At 39.3% G+C, this 20,275-nt stretch overlaps 2 protein-coding genes and 1 long non-coding RNA gene across 4 annotated transcripts; 2 read left to right on the forward strand and 1 right to left on the reverse strand.

Moving 5' to 3' along the window:
- The first annotated feature begins 215 nt into the window (after positions 1 to 215).
- On the forward strand, positions 216 to 7,730 carry capgb (capping protein (actin filament), gelsolin-like b). 2 transcript variants are annotated; one of them, XM_062065126.1, is made up of 9 exons: positions 216 to 366; positions 3,142 to 3,335; positions 3,536 to 3,690; positions 3,765 to 3,923; positions 3,995 to 4,144; positions 4,225 to 4,311; positions 4,379 to 4,511; positions 4,593 to 4,684; positions 7,545 to 7,730. In XM_062065126.1, the coding sequence occupies exons 2-9, from the start codon at positions 3,143 to 3,145 to the stop codon at positions 7,608 to 7,610; spliced, it is 1,035 nt and encodes a 344-aa protein (XP_061921110.1). In that variant the 5' UTR covers positions 216 to 366; position 3,142; the 3' UTR covers positions 7,611 to 7,730. The 2 variants fall into 2 exon arrangements, with proteins under 2 accessions (XP_061921110.1, XP_061921109.1); XM_062065125.1 differs by lacking the exon at positions 216 to 366 and adding an exon at positions 663 to 845.
- Positions 2,264 to 8,671, reverse strand: LOC133661717 (uncharacterized). The gene is made up of 5 exons (XR_009827984.1): positions 8,534 to 8,671; positions 7,465 to 7,606; positions 5,600 to 5,692; positions 3,284 to 4,607; positions 2,264 to 3,199 (listed from the first exon to the last, which is right to left on the reverse strand). It is a non-coding gene; the product is annotated as an uncharacterized LOC133661717 (long non-coding RNA).
- A 1,219-nt stretch (positions 8,672 to 9,890) lies between these two features.
- Positions 9,891 to 19,312, forward strand: si:dkey-219e21.2 (zinc-binding protein A33). The gene is made up of 9 exons (XM_062066744.1): positions 9,891 to 9,972; positions 12,194 to 12,339; positions 12,428 to 12,542; positions 14,905 to 15,020; positions 15,099 to 15,215; positions 15,292 to 15,420; positions 15,845 to 15,923; positions 17,546 to 17,572; positions 17,646 to 19,312. Exons 1-9 carry the CDS (start codon positions 9,891 to 9,893, stop codon positions 18,182 to 18,184), a joined length of 1,350 nt encoding a protein of 449 aa, XP_061922728.1. The 3' UTR covers positions 18,185 to 19,312.
- Positions 19,313 to 20,275: the final 963 nt, after the last annotated feature.

Below are 20,275 nucleotides of genomic sequence, written 5' to 3' on the forward strand. Positions count from 1 at the left end.
ACCTACAATTAAGTGGTGAGACTTCTTATCAGGAGTTTATATGTATTCCCATTATGACAGCTGTTTAAAAAAAGACAAACTCATTAGAACAATTATTATGTTTATTTTGTCAGCCCTTCACAACCATTTAATTACGTTGTATCAAACAGTTGCCTTTTTTATGTAAAATTGAATGTCAATGGGCCTTTTGTGTTTGAGACAGTCACAGAGGGCTGGGTTGAGACAGGCAGGAAATATGTGCTGAATGTGTGTGTGTGTGTGTTAGAGAGAAATAATTTGTGTGTGTGTGGCTTGCTTAACCTTCCGTGACTGCTTTTCACTGCATTCTTTGCCTGTTTGCCCCTGTAACCACACTTCCTCTGAAAGGTAAGACTTCAACCTAACCCTTTTATATGCTGCACACTATTGTGCTTGTTGCCTTTTCGCACGTCCTTTACCTTAATTTTCCGGTTTTCCACACCACAAAAAATGTTTTACAGCAGGACATAGTGATTAACTAGTCAGATTTTTCACTGCAAAGCTGTTGCCAGGAGTGAAAATGTTATCTTCTTCGTATTATTATCCACATCAAGCAGTGCTTCACCACTTCCTGAAAGTAAGGGCGGTGGCATTTCTAGTAAACAGTATGCATTATGCACAGACATAAGGTCGCTGTCCTTGTGGCCAGGCTAGAGGAACCCGACTCTTGCGCCCTCTTAGCCCCAGGTAGGCTTTCATCACAGCGGCTTCAGTTACCTCCCACATAGAAGCCGCTCAGCTAGGTGAGCACAAACTTCTCCTGGAACTCTCCACCAGATTCTTCAGAGGCCTCTAAGAATGGCGCTCGAGTCAGACAGCGTTGTGCAGTTGAGTAGACCTTTCCTCCTGCTTGGAGTGGCCTTTCTTGCGCTCTTATTTGAGCCCTTAAATATTAGATTAGCCTTGCGGATCTCTACAATATGGCAATAACAAAGCTAATTATGACTTCCTAGTCCTTGTCTATATTCTGTGGCTGCAGTCACGTTATCGCTTTTGCGCCATCCTTTTTACGTGAATATTCATTGAACTCTGGGAATATGACCTGATAAGGTATCACCATCGCCAGAGCATCTTCATTATCTGTTGTGCCACATAAGCAGACTTTGTGATGTAGAGATTTCGAGGGCAATGCCAGAAACCAGCCTTCCTCCAGTGTGATAAGAACATATTTTTGAAAACAAACAGATTACGAGAACTAAACAATATCGATCTCATCACAATAGTATGGATCTGGTACTATTGCTAGTGTTGGTATTGATACATACCAAGGTGTGTGCAGGTGTGACTTGCTTGAGGGCCCACTCGGTATTGTGTTGCACAAAAACAATGTTTTAAGAGCAACACAATACCTTATTTGTGTCTTTGCGTAATGGCTGTCATCTGTCTTTTGTGTTTACTCACAAAGACGAAGTCACTATATGGTTTTTTTTGTAACTTTGCAAAGATAGTTTGTTTTAACTTGTCCTTCCAGCAGTCTTGCACGTATGTAAAGTTCTTCTTTCATGGCAGACACGCTTTGATCTTGTTGAAAATGTTGAAATGCAGCGTTGGGGAAGCTACTTGTAAATTGTAGTAGCTCAGTTACAAGCATAGGTGGGTAGTAACGTGCTACATTTACTCTGGTACATTTACTTAACTAAGTTGTCAGAGTAGTTTTAATGCGACATCTTTTTTACTTTTACTTGAGTATTTTTGTGAAGAAGAAACATTTCCTCTGTTGAGTTTTATTTTGATCGCTACATTTATTTTTTATCATTATTATTTATAGTCTATTGGTTACTGCTTGCAAAAACATATGAATTTGGCTCGTCAGCGAGCCTTCTTCCAGCTGGCACTGTCACATGACTCTGTTTCACCAATCAAACGAAGCATGGCATACTACCTGGCGAAGAACAACAAGCCGGTGGTGGGAGGGATTGCGTACAGTACATGTAACAAGCACGTAAAAATATAGAAGCTCAAATAAGTCAATATTTTTAAAGTGTATGATTAAATAAAAACTTAACTGTTTAATAAGATACTTTTAAGACATGACATGATTCCAGGTCATCCCGGCTGGTGGAGCGAACATGTGAACAGAAACAGGTTTGAATACGCAATGGAAATAATACAGAGTATAAATAATATGAGTATGTTTTGTAAGTCAGTAGACAAAATTAATAAATTGTAGATCACATGACTTCAAGATAGCGTTGATCTTACATGGGATGAATTCAAATCATTCACACAAACATCGTTGCTCATACTTTATTTAGTGATGTAAGAATTCCATGTCCAAATACAACAGTTTTGACAGTGTTATTGACATGTAAGCCAACAATTGAAAAATAATTCGTAGTTTGCATTAACAGTAAATATTAACTGCTAACAGTACTTGTAGCACCGCGTAACGCTACAATGTTATTTGCAGAACCGCTATTTGTTGCACCGCTACTTGTGGTATTGATACACCGCTACTTGTGGTGTCGCTACACCGCTACTTGTGGTACTGATACAACGCTGCTAGTAACATCTGTACTTGTGGCACCGCTGCTTGTGGCACCGCTACTTGTGGTATTGATACAACGCTGCCAGTAACATTGGTACTTGTGGCACCCCTACTTGTGGCACCGCTACTTGTGGTACTGATACAACGCTGCCAGTAACATCGGTACTTGTGGCACCGCTACTTGTGGTACTGATACAACGCTGCCAGTAACATTGGTACTTGTGGCACCGCTGCTTGTGGTACCGATACTTTTTGTACCGCTACAACGCTGCTAGTTGCACCACTACTTGCTGTACCGCTACAACACTACTGGTAGTAAAGCTACTAGCAACGTCGATACAACATTACTTCTGGAACTGCTACTCGTATTGCTAAAACGGTATCCCTAAAACGCTACTTGTAAAACCGCTACTCACTGTATTGCTACTCGTAGCACCGCTATGCGTAGCACTGCTGCAACGCTACTTGTAAAATTGTGACTTGTACCACTACAACGCAACTTGTACCGCAGATGCATACTTGTAGGAACAATACTTGCAGTACTACTACAACGCTACTTGTATCAACTCTACTTGTTGCACCGCTACTGCCCAACACTCTTGAAATGACACTGACACTGGTTTCTCCCTGTGTAGAATGCTCCCCTTCCAGACCGTAGCGGGACAGTTTGGTCCAAAGGTCCGTGAGCCGGGCCTGCAAGTGTGGAGGGTGGAAAAGTTGAAAGCTGTGCCCTTGCCCCCCTCAGAGGTGGGAGCATTTTATAACGGCGATTCTTACCTGGTGCTGGAGAACCGTGGCGAGCAGGGAGCCGACGTCCACATGTGGATAGGTGAGACGAGACACTGCTGGATTCTGTCTTCTTTTGAAGAGGCTGAGAGGCCGGCAGGATTGCTCACCTCCGTGAAAAATGCACGAGGACAGAGTCCCAAGTGACTGTTGTTTCCAGCATGTGTCCAACGCTTCAGGGGCACATTGTCCCACCTCGCTTCTTCTTGGAAAGATATGTGTCAAAAGAAGTCGCTCTTACAGGTGAGAAGTCATCCCGGGACGAGCAGGTGGTGTGCGCTATGCTGGCCACCCAGCTGGACAACTTCCTAGGCGGAGACCCCGTCCAGCACAGGCATGTCCAAGGCTACGAGACTCCCGAGTTCATGATGCTCTTCCCCAGAGGGGTCAGCTACAAGGTTCGACCTTTAGCCCCGCATGTACTGTAGAAACTACTGAGGTTGTTTTGTTGAAGAGGAGCCTCTCGTCACAGGACGGAGGGGTGGAATCAGGCTTCAGGAAATCTCAGGGTTCAGGGACGGTGCGACGTCTCTACCAGATCAAAGGAAAACGCAACATCCGTGCCAAAGAGGTAGAGCTGTCCTGGAAGAGCTTCAACAAGGGAGACTGCTTCATCCTGGACCTTGGAGAGGTGATAACGTGTTTAAAAAACATGTGTCCCAGAATCTGTCTGATGTATTCTGGCTCTCTTTGTGTGTTTAGGTGATTGTGTCATGGACTGGATCCCAGGCCAATGTCTTTGAGAAGCAGAAAGTGCGGGAGATCGCCTCGCTGATTCGCGACACGGACAGACACGGCAAAGCACGGATTGTGGACACCTGTGAAGGGGAGGAGCCTGAGGAAATGCTGAAGGTATGCACTACCTGACGTGGGCGATCATGGGATTTCTCACTCTTGTTAAAGTCTTGCATGTTTTCTGGGCTGTGGGTTAGGTCCTTGGACAGAAGCCTGAGTTGGCTGAGAGCTCGCCAGAGGAGGACAGCAAAGCGGATAAATCCAACGTGGCCTCCCTCTACAAGGTTTTAAAAATATATTTTTTTGAGTCAAAAATGACTTAATGTTTAACTCCTCTTTTTGTCTACTCAGGTGTCTGATGCGACCGGCTCCATGTCACTGACCAAAGTTGTGAATAAATGTCCTTTTGCCAAGGAGCTGCTGCTTTCTGATGACTGCTTCATTTTGGACAACGGCACCAATGGAAAGATCTTTGTGTGGAAAGGTGATCCCTTGGCCTTGAATATGCCCTTTCTTGTAATGGTTCTTCTCATTGGTTCTTATCAACATTGTGCTGATTATCAAGGTTCGAGGGCCAATGCTGAGGAGAAAAAGGTGGCTCTACAGATGGCAGACAACTTCATTGATCAGATGAACTACCCCAGGATGAAAACACAGGTGATGCAACACACTCCCATTCTTCTGCATTCATACTTGTAATTTTTAGTCCAGTTAAAAAAAGACTACGGTGCCAAATTATCACGTTAATTGCAATTCACTAATGAACGTGTTAGGTTTTTTAATTGAATTAATCTAATTTTTTAATCTCTAATGTTACTGTCTCTGTATGCCTGTGACTTTCCTTGTTGTCTTCTTGTGCCTGACTGAGAACAACAACAGTACCGCCATGCGGCACAAAGACAGTATGTTACCATGTCGAAAAATAAGTCTCGCTTTGTCACAAGACTGATGTTGGCAGCTTTAACTGGTGGGGATAGGATGAATCATATCTAACAAATAGTATAAAGTATTCATTATAAACTTCGAGACGTATCAGAAGTAGGGATGTATACAGATTACAGGTATTTTTTTGGTACAATTCCTAATTGGGTTGGTCCAGGAGGACAGTTAAGATTCAGGACATATGATACGGCTATCGGTATTTAAAAAAAAAAAAATCTAAATTATGACACCCACTCGTTATCACGTTCATTCAGGAGACGCATGAAAAAAGACACTGGTAGGATCTGATAATTACCTTGGAATAATCACAAATAAGGAAGCAACTCCACACAAAATTTTATAACACAACAACATTTCCTCCTCAAAAGTCCAAGCACGCTAGTAAAAGTTAGTATAAGTTTGAAGTAAATGCGCTTTACTCATGACCGCTGCTACCGTGCCTCATTAACCATCCTCTTGCCAATCCAGTAATCCACAGGCTAATATTAATCCACTCAAAAAAGTGAAAAAATTTAAGTATCATAATAATCCATGAAGTTGCTGTGAAGCAATAGTGTAACCATCATATTTTGTATCTCACCAGTCAGTTACAGTTGAGCTGTTCAGAGAATATTAGTTTTGTTGTCTTACTTGCTAAAGGCACCACAACAGCAGGACAGGCTTAACTCCACTTTATTCACGTCTTGTGCACTCTTTCTTCTGTTTTCAACCCTCGTCCGTTCCCTATTGGGTATACAGAAACAACAGGTAGCAACTAAAGTGCAGGACTGTTTAAATTAAATAAATTACAAAATGTAACAAATGTGCAGTGATGGGCAAGCTACTTGGAAAATGTAGTAAAATGCTACAAGTTACTCCCGATACCCTGTAAGCTAAGCTACAGGGGAAGTTATCCCAAAGAATTGTAGCAAGCTACAGTACAAGCTACACGCTAAAATTAGCTTGCTATGTCAAAGCCACACACACACACACACACACACACACACACACACACACACACACACACACACACACACACACACACACACACACACACACACACACACACACACACACACACACACACACACACACACACATGCACATTGATAGATAGATAGATAGATAGATAGATAGATAGATAGATATATAGATAGATAGATAGATAGATAGATAGATAGATAGATAGATAGATAGATAGATAGATAGATAGATAGATAGATAGATAGATGGATTTGAGGAAAAACGTCAACTTTGAGGGGTCTACACTGGAGAATAACAACAATTAATGCCATTTAAATAAAACATATGCTAAAATATATATAAACATTTAAATATAAATATTACATAAGTTAATAAAAACATAGCATTGAGAGAATAATAGTAGAAATATAAATGATTAAGATAGAAACACAAAAAAATAATAAAAAACAGATAATCAGTAAAAAGCCTGATAAAAAAAAAGGCTAAATCCCGCCTCACTGTGAGTCTTTGTTCTGGTATTTGGTAAAGCTAAAAGGCCTGTGCCAGAGGACCTCAGGATCCTGGAGGATTGATACGGTAAAAGCAGGTCAGATAGATGAGAAGGCGCAAGGCCAATAAGACATTTAAAAACTAATAATAGAACTTTAAAATGGACCTTGAAGCGGACGGGGAGCCATTGCAGCGATTTTAAAACTGGTGTAATGTGCTCCCGCCCTCTGGTCTTCGTCAGCACGCGGGCAGCTGAGTTTTGTAATAATTGTAGATTTCTGATATTCTTTTTGAGAAGGCCAGAGAGCAAGGCATTACAATAGTCTAAACGAAAGGAAATAAAAGCATGCATTAGCACCTCCGTGTTGGCCAGAGAGAGAAACAGGCAGACTTTGGCTATGTTCTTAAGATGATAAAAAAACATTTTTTGTAATATTTTTGATATGTGGAATATAAGTCAACTTGGAGTAAAAAATTACGCCCAGATTTTTTATAGACTTTGTTGGTTTGAAATCTTGTAATTTTGATTTCTACCTCTGGTCTTCAGGGCCTATAACTAATACCTCTGTTTTGTCCTGGTTGAGTTGTAGCAAATTCACTGCCATCCAAGACTTGATGTCTACAATGCAGTTAAAAAGTAGATCTATTGGTCCTGTGTCATCGGGAGACATGGCAATGTACAGCTGTGTATCATCAGCAAAACTGTGGAAACTGATGCTGTGTCTCCTAAAGACGTCCCTAAGAGGCAGCATATAAAGATGAAAAAGAATGGGACCTAAAATTGACCCTTGAGGAACCCCACATCTTATCTCATAAAGATGAAGTCCATCATAAAGTTGTTCTGCCAAAAGTTGGTCAACTTGACATTAGCCGCCTGTTTTTGTTAGCATGGTTCACCCTTAACCTGGTAACATAAGTCCTGCTTGGAGAATATCTTTATCGACCGCCGCAATATAATAATAGAAAATAAGACAATTACTGCACTAAACTGAATTTACCATATATTACATGTAGGATATGTTTTTAAAAAGTTTTTTTTTTACCTGTTTCTGCAATTTTTTTGGTTTGACCACTTGTATACCTGAGCTGAAAGTCTGCATTTTTTGCTGCTGTTGTGCTTCAGGTGGAGATCCTGCCCGAGGGGAAGGAGACAGTCATGTTCAAGCAGTTCTTCAAGAGCTGGAACTGAAACATATTCTGTTTTTTATACCCGCATTGACACATGTTTAAGTAAATGTGCAAGGTACTGATGCTCTGTGTTAGCTTGTGATGCCATTTTTATAAAAGAATAAAAATACATAAACCAGTAGTTTAGGCTTTGACTTCAAATGCTTTCTGTTTGGGATCATGTTTTCATTGTCGCCATGACATCAATAGTAGCAAACCAAATGAATGTGATACGATGATTCACTGATATCATAAGTCCACTTGACCTATGAAACTAGGCGATCAAATTGCACAATATTACCAGGTTGAAGCTTTACTCACAGAACCAGTTTAAAGTTTAGAAACACATTCTAATGTTATTCAACAACAGTGTGTCTCCAAAATTTTGTCCTGATATATACAGTACACATTTGTACGTAGATCTATCAAAAAATATGTACTTATTTGTGTCTATATACATAGATATTTTCAGATCATGATAAACTTATGTCCATATTTGTAGATATTTGTACACCTTTTGTAAATCTGTGCACATATTTGTAGCCCAACTTGTGGATAATGTACTTATGTGTATTCTGTAGTATGTGTGTATCTGTTTACCTATTTGTAAACTGATGTACACTGTTGTCCCTCTATGTAAATATTTTGTTAAATTTATGTTTGTAGTCAAAAGATTATCAACACTCGATATTCTAAACACTCATGATATTCATTATTGTAATTTTTTTTTCAATTTGATTGATTGATTTCATTTGAAAAATCGGAATTTAAATTGAATTGGGGGCACCCCACAGGATGTTGACTTGGAATTACAAGAAGTGGAATTAATTTCATTGTGTGCCCATGGCAATGACCAACGTAAGAGCTAATGAGCAAGCATTCATTGTACTTAAGCAATGAAACATGGGTACATTTAAAAGAAATTAAACAACTGCAGCATTTTACCTTGTTTCCCTTTCAACTGGTGCTAGAATAATTTTGACTGTTAGTTTTCTATTTCACCTTTACATATACTCTTTACCATAGTGTCGTCCTAACTTTGACATAGAAAAGCAACAACTTCCTTTTCCGTTTTCATTCGTGAGTTCCTTAACACAATAAAAGCATATCCGCTTGCACAACCTTCAAAATAACAGTCCTATATTACATAACAAAACAGAAATACATTTACTATACCGCATTTTTAACAGTTGTCCCTTAGAAACACTATTCCTTAATTTGTACTTAGATACCTACCAAATTGGCTAAAATGCTAACATTTAGCACGCTAACTAGTAGATTGGAATGGACTACGCCAAAATTATAATTCTACTTCTTTTAATTTGAATTGTACTTCCTGTTTGCAACTTGGAAGACATTCTCAATTCATGTCAGAACTTTGCACAAGCCTGATTCAAATGTGTCTAGAAACCATTGACTGGTATACAATATATCTGTTTATAATAATAATGGATTAATTGTCATAATAAATCATGAAATTACTATTTAGACATACAGGACAGGCCAAAAGTTTGGACACACCTTCTTCTCATTCAATGCGTTTTCTTTATTTTCATGACTATTGTGGATTGTCACTGAAGGCATCAAAAATATGAATGTGGAGTTATGTACTTAACAAAAAAAGGTGAAATAACTGAAAACATGTTTTATATTCTAATTTCTTCAAACTAGCCACCCTTTGCTCTGATTACTGCTTTGCACACTCTTGGCATTCTCTCGATGAGCTTCAAGCACACCTGTGAAGTGAAAACCATTTCATGTGACTGCCTTTTGAAGCTCATCGAGAGAATGCCAAGAGTGTGCAAAGCAGTAATCAGAGCAAAGGGTGGCTATTTTGAAGAAACTAGAACATAAAACATGTTTTCAGTTATTTCACCTTTTTTTGTTAAGTATGTAACTCGACATGTGTTTATTTATAGTTTTGATGCCTTCAGTGACAATTTACAACGTAAATAGTCGTGAAAATAAAGAAAACGCATTGAATGAAAAGGTGTGTCCAAACTTTTGGGCTGTACTGTACATATAAGATATTCCCCTATTGTTTAGTTCTGGTTTAATTTAAATTACATGATTTTGGCCACTACAGTAAAATAATTCGACATACAACATTTTACGTCAAGCAGAGCCACTGTAAACTCAGTGTGCGTCACATTCAGCGATAGCAAAATATTTATTGTCTTTACTGCTGTAAAAGTTCAAATCTGGCAGAGTGGGAATGTGCCAGCAGAATAAAGGTAGCCTGGCTGGCTGTTGGCGTGTCCTCGTAAAAGGAGAGTCCAAAGATCAAGTCCATGCAGAGACAATGAAAAAGGTTGGACAGGCGGCGGAGGTTGTTCAGTCTTTTTCCGCCTGCAGAGCTTCATCTGCGCTCCCTCCGACTACAGGTAATCATTGTTAGCTTAATGATAGGGTTTTAATGATAGGGTTACTTTTTTAATTATTATTTTCATTTTAAGGTGGATTTTAAAAAAAATATATATTTTACTTTGTACACTAATTATGGTTTGATTAATAGTATATGGTACTCTACTCTAAAGCAAGGATACTCACAGTTTTTATTTAAAACTATTTTGCTTCCAACTGATTGGCGTATGAGGATTGTTATTAATCATTCAGCAAAGGAAACTTAATTACGTTTTCTAATTGGGTAAGGAAAAAAATTTGAGAACGTGTAACAATCATAAAAAACAGTGCAATATAACCATAAATAAATATAATTAATTAAATAACACAAAATTCATTACATAATCTAATAGAAATACGAAAGCAATAATTATGTAGATAAATAGAATAAAACAAAATAAAACAGAAAAATTAACTACATTAGGCTACATAAAGACATGACAGATTAATAAATGAATAATACAGGAGTAAAAACAATACAGGATACTGAGCAATCATTAATTCAATTTGTAAATATATTTCTGATAGAATATTGTTTTATGGATTTTTATTACAACCAGGGTTACTAATATCACAGTTTAAGAGCCTATGTTGGAGATCAGGGGTCTTTTGTCCACCGAGGGCCACATACTGACAAATCTATGATATAATGGTATTTGTATATATAAAAAAATAAATATATAAATAAATAAATAAAAACATTTTTAAGGCAAAGCTTTTTTGTTAATATTTGTTATTAGTAGCAGCATTTAGTCTTTTGTTTCTGTTTATAGTGAGGCTTCTATACCATTTCTGTGGCCTTTTGGTCCATAACGTGAAGTCCAATGCTAAAGTGTATTAAAATAGCACCAAGATGGCTGCGATCGTCATGTTGCATTTTTCTCTTCCCTTGTTTAATCCAGTTTGAAACATTTAAAGCAAATATCAAATCTGCATTGATTTTTGTTTTTGTTTTGGTCCAAAGGAGTGAGAAGACTTGGGATGGAGATGAAGAGCATTTTGAAATCAGAAAGAAGTAAGTTCCCATTCAGTCACTTTTGGATAATTCTCAACCTTTGACCAATTTCTGCCTTGGACTTCTTTTTCCACAACATTCTACTACGATCTGCATGCAAATATTGTACCAACTCAACCCTTTGATGTGCATATTTACACACAAAGCATTAATCGGACCTTAATACTCAATAATACCCCTTTTACTGTATATTCACAGTATGTTGCTCAGGTTGCGGAGTAAAGATTTCAGATTTAGGACTATTTATTTATAACTAACCCATAGAGGTAAAAAAAAACTATCATTGCATTGGCAGACTGGCAGTCAGGTATATTGTAAGTAAGGGCGATACAACTGCCAAAATCCTGCCTGAGAATGACGCCTTACTGGCCCTTGAGTTCAGTTCAAAACTTGGGAGCTAATTTCTAATTTCTGTTGTTTAACTTGGACCCCTGTAAACACATTGGCAAATCATTGCTTGGACATTTTAACCTTGCTAGGGGTCCATACTTACTACTACTGAGGTGTTCCCCAAGGCACCGCTTTCAGTCCTCTCCTATTTAGTGGTTACCATTTTTTTCTTCGCAATGTGGTTTATGTAACTAAAGTGTCGCTGTAGCTTGTTTTTCAACTTCTTTAGTTATACTAGTGGTGTTCCTTTAATGTTCCAGTTTAAGTCCGCTCTTTTTCATCATTTGTGCTATTCAAAACACTTGCGAGAGACTTAAAATCAAAGCGCTCCTGTAACTCCGACAAAATGAATAGGGCAAAATCAAATGTCTACTACGTAGGACGCTGGTTCTCGGGAATATACACAATAAATAATAATAAAAATAATAAACAGCACAGCTCAACATATTATTTGGCATATATTTTAACTATAGCTATTAATTGTTTTATTAATTTAAACTGTATAATGTGTGTTATTATAGGTAGATATGATCAAAGAAACAGTGAAAATTAATTTTCATGCTCAAAAGACATCACATTGCAACAAGGAATAAAACCCGATTTACACTATATTACAATATTGCACAAAAAAGGTGCTTTTAGGACCAGTTTGTCCAAAAGACAATTTCATACAAGATAGTAAGGCGTCCCCGCTCCATCTCTTCATTAGTTTGGGGGTCCTCTGAATTTAAATCAAATCTAGATTAGATTTAAATGTGAACATTAATTACACTTTGATATGACTGGGCACGCTACAGGGACGCTCAAGGCGGAAAATTACAGCACCAAGCAGAGCAGCTCCATCGGGGCCCTGCGCTGGGCCCTCCCTGAGGAGAACATCCAGGTCCACAGCTCTGCCCCCAGTGGACCCATCAGCAGCCGCAACCTCACTGGACAATCCCAGGTGAGCCGCTCACATCTACCGTCATCCACTGTCCACACTAGTAAATGTATTTATCGTATGGATATGTTTTGTTTTTTTTAAACACCAGCATCACCCTCGCCAGAGCAGCCTGAAGGATCTGCGCAGCCTGCAGGAGTGTGTAGAGTTCATCCATCACTGGAAGGAGCAAGTGGAGCAGGTTTGCAAGGTAGAACCTAACACACGTCTAGTCAAGATCAGCACCTTCTGGTACTAGCTTGGTTTGAGAGATGTGGCGTTACAGAAAAACAGAAGTGTAAAAGATATGGTGCGAATGAATGATCAGTAATATGCAACAAATAATGCTCCTTAGACTTAGACCTAGACTTCCTATTTATTATCATTCAAATTTGAACTTTACAGTACAGATAAGAATGAAATTTTGTTGCATTAGCTCCTTGTAGTGCAGGATAAAAGAGCAATAAGGTGCAGATATAAATAAATAGATTACTGTACATCCTATCCATCCATTTTCTACCGCTTGTCCCCTTTGGGACAAGTCGCCACCTCATCACAGGGCAGATAAATATATTGAACTTTTGCATATGCATCCTTGTTTATGGATGTATGTTATAATATCTTTATATTCCAGCAAGTTAATTCGTTTTTGGGGGGAATTGAGGGGATTGTTATGATGCGTTCAAGAGTCTTGTGGCCTGTGGGAAGAAGCTGTTACAGAACCTGGAGGTTCTGCTACAGGGGCTCGCGGTTCAGACATGTGGAGTTGTAACCATGTGATGTTGTGTTCCTTAACGCTGGGTTTCTTAACCATAAACCATTGAGGTCTGCCAAAAATATCTGTTTCTCAGCCGCATAGTGTCTTGGCCGCAGCGGTACTCAGTTGTAATACACTTTTCCACCACTTGTGGCAGTAATGACAATATCAAACAAACAGAAGAAGTCTGGAGCTAAAGTCATAGAGAAGTTTTTTAAGCGCGAAAATGATGGCTAAAGTGGTGAAGCTATATTTTCATTGGCACTTTAATTTTATTGATTGATATTCATTACTAATTTAGTTTTAGCACAACATAATTGTATGTAAATTGATTTTTTTTTTGTCAGTTATGTGTGACTCTCTTCTTATGCAGTATATTTGTTTTTTTAAATTTTTCTAATCAGCCTGACATAAGGCTAGGGCTTATGTGTTCAATAAATAATCATCTTTGTGATTAACACATGGTTGCATATAATCTGACAAGGTTGTAAACTGTAAATCAGTTAGATTATACAATTATTGAATAGGCTACGATTCAAATCAAGAGTAAGATTACTAATTCAGTGTGTTAATATTTAAGTGGGCCCCGAGCCCTTCAGTAGTGGAAAAGTTGGGCCCCAGGGGCAAAAAGGTTTCGAACCCCTGCCTTAATGTATCCTGTTAAGCATGTCCAAAACAAGTAAGCCACAACTTTATTATTTTAAGGGGTGTCACGATCTGCTATTGATGTCGACTCAATATCGACAATAAAAAAAAGTCTTGCACGATATCAGCTTGCCTGTAAAATCTCCGATACAAGTAGTCATGCAGCATGTTTACTTGTGCAAAGCTGAACAGCCATTTAACATCTAAATGTTCGCCAGTAAGACACAAAATGGATCTTTTCTTGTATTTCAGTAAAGTCATTTACAAAAGGTAAACCTGGTGGGTCATAGGCTACTAGGAGCTAGCAGCTACGCAACAGCTAAGCACACAATAGCGCACAAGTATGTAATAAGTGTCCTCAATTGAACAATAATGCAGTGTACAACACCATATTTGTCAACATAGAAATGCATCAAATAATTATATTTACATGATACAAAGTATCCTAAGCAGAAGAGTATTAGAAAGTATCTAGTAACAAACGTGTCCGCGTCATTAAATTTACTGCGTCACGTGCACAATTAATTATCATGGCTACACGGTGTCGCCAAAAACAATTACCACTCCACTTTAACTTAAAAACAGGGTGAGTTCTTCCGGTTAATACGAAATAGGTTACAGTTTTTCATACCTACCATTGTTCTCTGTTTGAGTAATTTCAATGTTTATTTATATAGCCCTAAATAACAAGTGTCTCAAAGGGCTGCACAAGCCACAACGACATCCTCGGTACAGAGCCCACTGAATTTGTGCTGATTAACATTGGTATTGGCCGTTAAAGTTTTCATAAACTGGTATTGTATCGGAAGTTGTATCGGGGCACCTCTAAGTATTTTTATTACTATCATTGCTGAAAATTGCTCACGTTTAACACAACACGGCACATGAAAAGCCTATACCATATACTGTATGGTCATTATACTGTAATAACAGTATAATGTACATTACTCATAACCAATTTGGTTTGCATCTCTGTGTTTTTGTTGGTTTTCAGTGTTATATTTAATTTTGCCTGCAGAATAAGTCACGGGCCAATACAAAAAAAAAACTGAGCAGCGGGCCAGACTTTGGACACACATGGCGGCTTTAATCATACATGAAGGCAGTTGTTTGGTTGCTATGGGAGACGGGCCTTTACATAAGTCAAGGTCTCCTTGTACTGTTCCAGCGCGATGGAGGCCATGCAGAGGCGGGAAGCAGCAGAGGGCAAGCCCAGAAGTCAGAGTCCCGCGCCGAGCGCAGTCTGGAAGAGAGCCGGAAACTCATTTTGGAGTGGGCCAGCGAGCTCAACCACGCGGACAAGGTCAGTCGGCGCGCTAACTGATGGATGCATGGCGTCTTGAAAAACACTGGGCCTCACGTGGCGAATGCGTGTCTTCAGCTCCTGAAGAAAAACCCTGTGACTCCCAAGTGCAAAGAGCATGAGAAAGACTCGGAGGCTAATGAAGCACAGCTGAGGATCATGGATTGGGCCAAGGAGCTGCAGAAGGTCTCTGAGGTGAGGAAACCCACAGAACCCTGCGCCCCAATCTTAGGAAACACACTCACAACATTTTGCGTTTTTTTGCTTGCAGAACTGCGGCGTGCCGAGTGACCAGGTGGGCAAAGTGCTGCGCCTGCTGGGCCTGAAGAAGAAACGCCTCGTCAGCATGCTGCCGCTGCTGGAGTTCATTACATGGTCGCTCCTCAAGGAAGACAGCGCGGTGAGTTGCTGAGCTGACCCCCAAGGCAGGGGAAGGCCCACAGGGGAAAACTCATAAAGCAATCGGATTTATAGTCCGGATAAAGCGAGGTCAAGCTGATATGTGACGCAGGGCTTTATGGAAGCATTTTATGTAAGATCTACCTGCTTGTGCGTGAGAGGGACAAGTCACTGAGTTTATATAACCGCCTCAGTGCTGATAACAGCCCACTTAAAGGTGACTGGAAGATGTCATAGAGTCGCTATAAAGGAAGGTCAATGACATTTATTGGGTTTCACAAAGTATTTTCATTTTGTTTGAATGCTGCATTTCTGCTCTCGTAAAGCCGCTTTATATGTTTTCCCGCATTTATTTTATTTTTTTATGATTGGCTGTCCCACACAAGGAAACAGGAGAATGACTGCTATTCCGTTTTTATTCTCAGATGATGATCCCCCAGTTATGGTTACTGGTGAAGCAGCGCACGTGGAAAGCCGGAACTTCAAGATACATTCCCAACTCAGGTAGGAGCGCTGGGGAATACTGCAAACTGTGACCTGATATTAAGCAAATACAGACCGATAATGCAGTGCTTCTCAAAATTTCCACCAAGTAGCACCTCAGAAAACACTTGTCTCTCCAAGTACCACCATAATGACCAACATTATTATACAGTAGCATAGTACGCCTAAGTATTAATTAAAAACAAGGCAGAGGTTTGATTTAAAAAGTACATTTAAGCTTTTTGACCACCGTTTAAACAGTATCGCTGTGTTTGAATATAGGAAAATAAAACACTACTTAAATAATAATAATAATAATAATAAAAAAATAATACTTTTTCAAATTTCCCTGAGGGAACTCTCCTGAAGGAATCAATAAAGTACTATCTATCTATCTATCTATCTATCTATCTATCTATCTATCTATCTATCTATCTATCTATCTATCTATCTATCTATCTATCTATTTATCTAATAAATCAAGTATTTTGCGTACCACTGGATGGAGCTCACGTAGTACTAGTGGTACCACAGTTTGAGAATCCCTGTACTATATACCACACCGATGCTTAAAACCATTCAAGATCACTAAATTTTACTTCAAAATGAACCCTGACTGAACTTTAGGAAAGACTGCTGGCAAATTTCGAGCAAATTAATGACGTGCATTCCATTAAAGCATTTAAAAAAATGACATTTTGACAATCAAAATAAGTCAAAATATTTAGGTCTTTTTTAAGTTATTTAAATTCTGCAATCAAGTAATTCACTGTGATTAATTGCGATTAATCAAAATTAAAAAGCCTGATTGAACTGGTTTTAAAATAAAGCGTTTGTAATCACTAATACAATTATTTGTGGACAAATTTAACAATATATAAATAAAACAATGTAGGACAATTTACCAATGTCAACAAAATTGTACAAACTTCGCCTTTGATTAATTGAGCTAAATAAAGTGCAAAATAGTAAACAAAAGCAAAAAGTACTTTTGGCTCTCATTCAAATGTTTTGGCCTCGGGCACCCAAAGCCCTCCTGTGTAAGACAACTTATTCCCTGAGTTTGCAAACAACATACAGCACTGATATATTATATACACACACTACATTTAAACAAAGAACACAACATATTGATGAAAATAAGAAGAGAACCGCTAAAAACATCGATCGTGCTGGCATCAGTATCGGAACGATATTAGTCCACAAAAAGCCAAAAGATTTGAACAAAAGCCGATAGTGTTTTTTGCTTTTGCCTAAACAATTGTTTGTAATAAAAAGGGAATAATTTTAATATATTAGATTCTATTAGATATAACTTTATTGATTCGATGGTGGTGTGTCCTCAAAAAAATTAACATTAACCACAGGTGATGGATCGAATAGAATAATAAAGTATGAATAAAACATTTATGTATAATAATCACCAAGGCATAGTCACACATTGTCCCAATGGGCCAGTCTTAATCTTCTGGATTAAATACTGTTAAATGTACAAGTAAGTGTATTGATACAAATGCTTCTTTTGCTTGTTTGTACTGATACTTGTATCAATCATGTCAATACTTGGGTCAACTAGTTTGAGTCGATCCCTGTATGGTTTATGATAGGACAATTCAGTACCTGATGTTTGTGTCTGCTTTCAGTTTGGAACTGGATCTGCAGTGCAGCAGGTGAGTCCAGCACACAAACAGAAAATGAGGCGTGTGTGAAATGGGAAATAACTAACAGACTTCACTCTCACAGCGGATGTGATTCTGGACCCCATGACCAACCACCCGTGGCTGAACCTCTCCGAGGACCAGCGTCAAGTCCAGGAGGCTCTGTCACAGGCCGACCATCCCTACAGTTCGCAGCGCTTCGACAGTTGGGCCTGCGTGCTGGCCTGGGAAGGCTACAGCCGAGGTCGCCACTACTGGGAGGTGGACATCGCCAACAGCGGCTACTGGCGGCTGGGACTGACCACGGCGAACTCCAAGCGCCACGGTCGCTTCCCCATGACCCCGAAGACAGGCTACTGGTGCCTGTGGCGCGTCACGCACCAGTTCTACGCCTGCACCAAGCCCGAGACGCCGCTGCCCGTCGGCCTGGTGCCGCGGCGGATGGGAGTCTACCTCGACTACGAGGAAGGGCAAATCTCCTTCTACAACGCCGAAACAAAGTCCCACATCTACACATTCACCGGAAACTTCAAAGAGAAGGTGTACCCGCTCTTTGCGCCTTTAGATGGCAACACTCTCATGACCATCATCCCACAGCAAAACAACAAAACCAGTGGCTCTTAAACCTTTTTCACCAAGTACCATCCCTGAAAGCACTTGGCTCTCCAAGTACCACCATAGGGACCGACATTGAAATCCAGTAGCGTAGTATTCATTTAAAACATGGCAGAGGTTTCATATTTTTGGCCACTGTATCATTACACACAATGCACAAACATCAACAATGATACTCCAAATATACAGGTATTTACAGACTTCTTTGGTGTACCACTAGATCGAGCCCACTCATGGTACGTGTACCACAGTTTGAGAATCACTGACCTAAGCTAGTCTTGGACATCCGTAGCGTCAATTAGTTAGAGTTTAAAAGAACAAAACAAACCCACAGAGATGTGTTCGGACATCATGAAGATCTCAAGAGTACTCGATGATATTACCAATAAATTGGCAGGAACTGGTGGTGACAAACCCCAAGATGCAGAGATGGCAGGCGTGGTGGAGGAAAACATGACTTTAATATCCAAAGTAATCAGGCAGGAATCAGGAACCAGGATTACAGGAACACAGGAAACAGCAAACAGGAACCAGGAAACAGGCAAACAGGATACAAGAGAACTCGAGACAGGAAACAACTAACAGCAAACAATACTCAAGCCGTGACTTGAGGACGAGGCAGGCATAAATAGGTGTGGTCTGGCTGCCAATCAGCCGCAGGTGAGGGGACACAGTGCTCAGACAAAGATGTGTGACGTGGTCATGAAAAAACACACACACAAAAGGAAAAGTCACCAAAATAAAAGTACAAGACAGGAACTAACCCAAAACACAGCAGAACATCAACAAAAGGGCACGGCTTGGTATAACCAGCCGTGACATAAATGTATGATGTCTGCACTATACAGTATATACTACGCGTATAGTCAGTAGTTTATCGGCATTCTTTCTTCGTAGCTGAATGTCTAAATGACCTCTATGAAATGTAGATTTGACACTTTATGATTCACAGCATTCACATGCACTTTACAATGCACTCGCAAAATACGCTGAAATAGATACATGTCTTATGTAAATGTCTCTTTTTTTCCCCCTGACTATAGAAACTAAGAGGATTGACCCTGCCCTACAGGAAAGTGCAATATTCTGTAAAAATACAAGCTAAACTTTAACGATATCTAAATGTATTTGTGTACTCGGTGTTGTGCTTTGTGCTTGTCTTTGAATTAAAATGCCGAAATTAGTGAGAAGAATGTTTTGTGTTACAATTCGAATGCAATAAAGCTTATTTGAACAGTGATGTATGCCGATATGCTGACAATCACAATTGTTCATTAATCATTTTTGCTTACAGCACCACCTGCTGTATATCGTAAAGCACTGCAGTAATTCCATAGTTGATGAAATTAGCATTTTTAGTACTCGTCTATATTTATTTTCACAAATATCACTATTCTTGTTCTGTATTGTTACATTGCTGTGTTCTATTTGTGTATTGTTATATTGCTTACAAACCGTGGACCCCGATTTAAACAAGTTGAAAAACTAATTCGGGTGTTACCATTTAGTGGTCAATTGTACGGAATATGTACTGTACTGTGCAATATACTAATAAAAGTTTCAATCAATCAATCAATCAAGGAAAAACATAGGAAAATCGAGGGCAACGAGCCCAATGATTGGACTAAATTGTATGTAATTAAAGGGAATAACTGTGCCATTTTCCTACTGTTTTATATTAACTCGTGTTGTATTTATAACAACAGATAAGCGTGTTCATAAAAATGTGTTCTCATTTGTCCTGTGTTTTAATCTAATTATAACGGCAACATCACACAATCATCCATCCATCTATCCATTTTTCTACCGCTTGTCCCTTTTGGGGTTGCAGGGGGTGCTGGAGCCTATCTCAGCTGTCATTCAATGACAAATAATTATCAGTATCACCACCAATGCTGACCATGGATTTACCCGGTATCGGATCGATACTGACATTTGCTCTGCAGTATCACCCAACCTATCTCAGCTGTCATTCAATGACAAATAATTATCAGTATCACCAATGCTGACCATGGATTTACCCGGTATCGGATCGATACTGACATTTGCTCTGCAGTATCACCCACCCCAACAGCTTGCCGTATGTACTGTAAAAGCAGG

Source organism: Entelurus aequoreus, linkage group LG12, assembly GCF_033978785.1.
Source record: "Entelurus aequoreus isolate RoL-2023_Sb linkage group LG12, RoL_Eaeq_v1.1, whole genome shotgun sequence".
Classification (NCBI taxonomy): Eukaryota; Metazoa; Chordata; class Actinopteri; order Syngnathiformes; family Syngnathidae; genus Entelurus; species Entelurus aequoreus.